General features: G+C 38.8%; 4 protein-coding genes across 4 annotated transcripts in view; 2 read left to right on the top strand and 2 right to left on the bottom strand.

Moving 5' to 3' along the window:
- Nucleotides 1–256: 256 nt before the first annotated feature.
- Nucleotides 257–875, top strand: RHIMIDRAFT_5379 (uncharacterized protein). The gene is made up of 2 exons (XM_023615375.1): nt 257–450; nt 501–875. The coding sequence occupies exons 1-2, from the start codon at nt 308–310 to the stop codon at nt 814–816; spliced, it is 459 nt and encodes a 152-aa protein (XP_023470969.1). The 5' UTR covers nt 257–307; the 3' UTR covers nt 817–875.
- A 403-nt stretch (nt 876–1,278) lies between these two features.
- On the bottom strand, nt 1,279–1,626 carry RHIMIDRAFT_232694 (uncharacterized protein; the record flags this gene model as incomplete). Its single annotated transcript, XM_023607796.1, has 2 exons — nt 1,279–1,428; nt 1,489–1,626. 2 exons carry the CDS (start codon nt 1,624–1,626, stop codon nt 1,279–1,281), a joined length of 288 nt encoding a protein of 95 aa, XP_023470968.1.
- A 402-nt stretch (nt 1,627–2,028) lies between these two features.
- On the top strand, nt 2,029–2,819 carry RHIMIDRAFT_284895 (peptidyl-prolyl cis-trans isomerase cyp6; the record flags this gene model as incomplete). The annotated part of the gene is made up of 6 exons (XM_023613220.1): nt 2,029–2,106; nt 2,157–2,266; nt 2,321–2,358; nt 2,414–2,471; nt 2,526–2,586; nt 2,634–2,819. The coding sequence occupies 6 exons, from the start codon at nt 2,029–2,031 to the stop codon at nt 2,817–2,819; spliced, it is 531 nt and encodes a 176-aa protein (XP_023470967.1).
- A 56-nt stretch (nt 2,820–2,875) lies between these two features.
- RHIMIDRAFT_5336 (uncharacterized protein) overlaps nt 2,876–5,356 on the bottom strand; it is a 3,604-nt gene continuing 1,123 nt past the window's right edge. Inside the window, exons 3-9 of the mRNA XM_023615370.1 lie at nt 5,163–5,205; nt 5,062–5,109; nt 4,975–5,010; nt 4,232–4,921; nt 3,314–4,171; nt 3,061–3,264; nt 2,876–3,007 (exon numbers count right to left, since the gene is read on the bottom strand). Of these exons, the coding sequence (XP_023470966.1) occupies nt 2,886–3,007; nt 3,061–3,264; nt 3,314–4,171; nt 4,232–4,921; nt 4,975–5,010; nt 5,062–5,109; nt 5,163–5,205 (2,001 nt within the window). The 3' untranslated portion in view covers nt 2,876–2,885. The remainder of the gene's footprint in view (nt 3,008–3,060; nt 3,265–3,313; nt 4,172–4,231; nt 4,922–4,974; nt 5,011–5,061; nt 5,110–5,162; nt 5,206–5,356) is intronic.

The following is a 5,356-nucleotide window of genomic DNA, read 5'->3' as shown; positions in this document are numbered from 1 at the left end:
TAAAGAAAAAAAAAAAAAGACAAATGATAAAATACGAAAACCCTATAAACACCCCAACCTCATCACTGTGATATGAATTACACATTAATTGCATATAATAGGGGATGTATCAAAAGATATGATCTCAAAAGCCTTTGTTTAGAGCTCAAAGTGATACACACGATACTAATAAAAACAAAAAAAAAATGACGAAAGCCTAACTCAGAAATCCTGGGAGATGACATGAATGACTTTTTCATTACAACAAAAACAAATTAAAATTCTAAAAAAAGCCCTTTTCTTCTTCATAAAAAAAAACTTGTTTATAATGCAAAAGTCATCCATCACACATTTTGAACAACAACTCTACGAAAAGATAAGCTATCTCAAGGATGCCATGTTCACTTTTTATACGCAATTGTTGTACTTTTGTGGTACAGCAACGGCTGCATATAAAGCTCTTTGGCAATTGTAAGTGAAGAATTAAATAAACAACAAGTGACTTATTCTATTAAACATAGCCCAGAGTTTAGATTAGGTGTATACCTCTTTATTTTACTAGCAGCTATTCCTGTTTGTCTTTTCTTGTTATTTACTACAGTTATTGTTTTTATTACGACTACCATCGTTAGTGCAGTGTGGTCTGCTTTTGTGATAACAGCGATCGGTTTTGCCTTGGTGCTATTGATTCCTATCTTGATTGCTTCTGCTTTAGTAGCCGGATTGTTTACATTGAGTTACCTCTTATATTGTTATGTAATCGAAAGTAGAAGGTCAAATACAAAAACCCCACCAAAGTATAAAGTTCAAAACGGTGAACTTTATCACACCGAATAACAAGAGGTTACGGATTTTTTTTTGCGTAATTTTAAAAATAAAAAGCTGTTTTGTACGACAGTAGAAAAGTTTGAGCTATTTTCGACGTTGGATTCTGGCTAAAATAATCCTTGATTTAAATATATATTTCTTGATGCAGGAATTATGAAAGTATCATCGTACTTACACTTCAAGTAGTAGTTGTTATCGTTCTTCTCTTTATATGTCCGAATTGTAGCGATAGTGGTAGTAGTAGAGGTTCGTGAAGAGTTTGAAGAGATAGTCGATGCATTGAAGGAATTGTTCCGATTATCATGCTTTAACGAGTGATAATCCATCATAAGGCAGAGAATTGATGGTTAGGGTGTCCAGAGCTATCTGAATAGCTATTACGGGAGTCAAGAGCTGATGCAGGGTCAATATTAGAGGGAGCATTTTAGTGATGAGAAATATCGTCATTATCAAGCTTTATTGATTCGTTCTTTACAGCCTCAGGAGTAGAAACAGGGATTTCATTCCACTCATTCGATGGACATTCATTGCTTTTTTAGATGGAAGTGAAGCAGAGGAAGAACTAGTGGCTGTTACAATCGAAATAGCAGAGGCATCAGAGGCTGGCTGAGGAAGATCAATCTAAGAATTGACTAAAGTAGGATGAACAGCCGGTGAAGATTAGGTAAAGATGTTTCCCACAATTTGTTTCTTTGTCTGATTGTCATGGAGGAGAACATGGGTAATAACAGGAGACTTACGGGCGTTTCTATTGGAAGCAGTAGAATTGACAGATGAGTTCTGACGAGGACAGCTCCTTAGACGTATGTCCGATCTCATTGCAGTGGTAGCAATTGCTAAGGCATAGCTTGACAGGGCAGTCTGCAACTACGTGGGATGGGCTGTGCCAATATCTACAATGAGGAGGCATGGGGTGCCAATCGGCATATACAAGCGCTTCACAATCACGTTGAACATGGTTGACAGTGAGAACAGCGACAGAAGAGTACTTTCAATGGTCTTTGTGAGTTAAGGAAACGATGGAGGACCTCTTGAGCTCTGAAACGGCGTAGCCGCGACCGGAGAACACGCCAGCAGTTCTGGAGAGGATACCGCTGTCACGTATTGTACCGTATATAGAAACATTGTGGGAATCAAAATTGTATACAGTGACTGTCTTTGAACTGACAAGGATTACCTCTCGCATCTTGCAGATTCTTCTTTTCCTTTATTATACTTACTATGGCCGCCAAGAATCTTCCTAAAGTTTTCTTTGATGTCGCTGTCAATGGTCAACCTTCTGGCCGTATGACTTTCAAGGTGTGCACTCACACATGTTGTTCAAAATATATACTTATATCCTTGTATAGCTCTTTGCTGACACTGTACCTAAGACTGCCGAGAACTTTCGTGCTCTCTGTACAGGCGAAAAAGGCATGGGTTTAGCCGGAAAGCCTTTACATTACAAGAACAGCGCCTTGTAAGTGATTTATATCATCTTTAACCACTAAAACCATATTGACCTTGTCGTCAGTCATCGTATCATTCCTGGATTCATGGCTCAAGGTGGTGGTAAGTAAAGGTCTTTTATTGACTTATCGTAAATAACCTCTTTTTTTTCTTTTAGATTTTACTTTAGGAGATGGTCGTGGTGGTGAGTCCATCTATGGTAGAACTTTCCCCGAGTAAGTGTAAAGGCAAATATTCATAAACATGCTACTAAACCATTTTTTGTTTAGCGAAAATTTCACTTTGAAGCACAGAGGAAGAGGTGTCTTATCCATGGCTAATGCTGGACGCGTAAGTTAACTATTAGACGTATGCTCAATATTCACATCATCAAATAGAATACCAATGGATCTCAATTTTTCATCACTTTTGCTGATACACCTTGGTTAGATGGTAACCACACTGTTTTTGGTCAACTTGTCGAAGGTGGTAAGATCCTTGACCTCTTGGAACAACACGGCACTCAAAGCGGTCGAACCACTGCAGAAATCAAGATTGTTGACTGTGGTGAAGTTAAAGAATAAAGAATACATGTTGAATGTGTATGAAAAAAGAGTAAATGTTTTTTAATTTTTATTTGAGCGTTTTCTCTACCATCGCTGTTGTTGTTGCTGTTGATTCATAAACATTGAGTTATACTGTTGAGCCTGCATCTGTACAAAGCTGGGCTGATGCTGAGATTGCGGTTGCTGTTGTTGTTGGAAAGAGCCAGCTAAAGGAACGGTTTAACATGTATTTATATGCCAACGTTTATTGTTTAATTACCTGGTTTAAGAATACTGGGCGCATTGGTATCAATAGTTTTAAAGATAGAGTATTTATCAGTGGGGTCTATTATGTTTGAAGAATATCCTGAAGCATTGAAGCTTTGTTGTTGGAAGCTATTATCAACAAGTATAGGCGCACTATGGCTGTGTATAAGTGGTGCATTGTGGTTTGCTGGTTTGGTGCCAAATGGATTATCAGGGGCTACAAGACATTTAGAACTAGGCCTTGAATATATGCTATCAACACTTACTTGCATTTGCCCAAGTTCTACTGCTAGCAGTTGAGCTTGTCATCGTACTCGAGGCTGTCATCTGAGGTTGCACAGGGTTCATATTATATGAAGATACTGGACTAGTGGTAGGTTGAGGAACAAGCGGTGGCTGTAGAGCAGGTTGTAAGGGAGTAATGTGGATTGCATGAGTATTTGAGTGCTGTGGTAAAGTTGAAAACTGTGAAGCAAACTGGGTCGGCTGTTGATACTGCATTGAAGGCGAAGTGCCTGTAAAACTGTTGTTAGTTGTCATGATAGGACTAAGACGAGCTTGTTGTTGTTGCTGCTGTTGTTGTTGAATTGGTTGAAGACTGTTCTGATGACTGAAAGAGTTGGCTTGGTTATATCCTACAGCGTTGTTATTTTTTGGTGCAGAAGGAATAGGGGGAACTGGCTGCTGATTCGCAGCTGCAAGAGAAGGACTTCCTCCCCATTTCGCTAAAAGCTGAGGATCTACAGATGACTGCTGTGAAATTTGTGGGGTAGGCCTTGACCGAGCAGGTAATTGTGGAGCTGCACTGTTGATACTAGGACTATTTGATACGTTGTTGCCAGTGAAAACAGATGATTGTATGGACGGTGAATGGCTTGACCTTGGTGTCCATGCATCATCTTCAAAACCGGACTTGTTTACTGCTATCACTGTATTAGATGGTGTATGTGATGGCTGTCCAAGAGGCAGTGAAGCTGTATGTTGTACAGGGGAAGGCTGAAGTGGTCGAATTGGAGCTGGGGCTGGAGTAGGTTTCAATATTTCGGATTTAAACTGATTGCTTGTAAATGCATCAGAGTTAACGCCTTTTGGAGCAGAATGAGATGGAGTAGGTCTTCCAGTACCTAAAAATCAAATAGTCAACACTTGCAATCAGTTCTGATTTTATTTTTTTCTTTTTTTACCTCTTCTATGCAGAGTAACACTAGGTGCAGAAGTATGGGCATTTGTTTGTTGCTGATTCTCTTGTTCTTGAAGCATTCTAGCTAATCTTTCATCTTGTTCAATCTGTTTCTGCACGTAAACATTATGATCGTTATATTCATCTTCATCATCGCTGACTTCGATTACAGCATGATCCTCTATTATACTGACAGATCCAAACGTAACGCTCTTCTTCACCTTAATTTTTGGCCGTGTAGTTTCATCGTCTGATAATGGCTCAGCTTGATTTGTCTCTATAAACTTTTGTAATCGTCGTATATGTTTCTCTGACATTCCAAGCGACCTCATCTTTCCATAAGTAAGACGTTCAATGTCTTTTTCCCCTAGGCGTTCTCTTTCAAATGCTCTCGCATATTGGTTGGATGCGTCATGTGGCATATTCATCTTTTTAAAATATTCAAACCAAGAGAACTTCCTGGAAAGATGTGCAAGCGGTATATTGTCAGTTTTATCCTCTACTAATTTTTGACCAGTTTCCTGTTCAACGTATTTTAAATCATCGATACACATTTTCTCCAGAGGAACATCGATTTTAACTCCATTAGTTTTAAACAGCCTAATCTTACCATTGCTACAAGCAACAAGTTGAGCCTCGACTTTGAACGCACCTGTACGGTCTGTCCACCAACGAGTTTTTGTAGGATCTGGCTCTGATCATGAATGAGGGTTACTGAACTATAAGTCATATATATATAAAGCTTACTGTTGGGATCGAGTGGTACTACGACCTGCTTTGGCACTATTGTAAATCAATGTCAGTTTTTACTATGTTACATGTTGTAATTTCTACCTTGAGTCGCAGAAATTGGGGGAGGAGGGACGGGAATTTGACTACGTCCTATAATCAAAAGTTTGAGCTTTCGTTGTCATGAATCTATTTCTTTTTATTACTTGGTGAAGCACTTTCGGAAAATGTAGACGCTGATCGAGCGGCCTAGTTGAATGATGTTTAATAATTATACACATTCTGTTTTTTTTTTTTTTTTTTTTTTTTGTCTTGCTTCTTCTTGCATTTTTCTTCTTCTTTCTACTTCTTCTTGTCTTGACCGTTCTCTTTCTTCTTCTTCAGCTTTCATGCGAGCTCT

Source organism: Rhizopus microsporus (assembly GCF_002708625.1).
Source record: "Rhizopus microsporus ATCC 52813 unplaced genomic scaffold scaffold_1, whole genome shotgun sequence".
In the NCBI taxonomy this organism is placed as follows: Eukaryota; Fungi; Mucoromycota; class Mucoromycetes; order Mucorales; family Rhizopodaceae; genus Rhizopus; species Rhizopus microsporus.
This window is presented reverse-complemented; position numbering and strand designations above follow the sequence as displayed.

Coding starts and splice junctions, on each gene's coding strand:
- RHIMIDRAFT_5379 (XM_023615375.1), top strand. CDS start 308: ATGCAAAAGTCATCCATCACACATTTTGAACAACAACTCTACGAAAAG. Junction 451..500: donor TATAAAGCTCTTTGGCAATT/GTAAGTGAAGAA, acceptor TATTAAACATAG/CCCAGAGTTTAGATTAGGTG.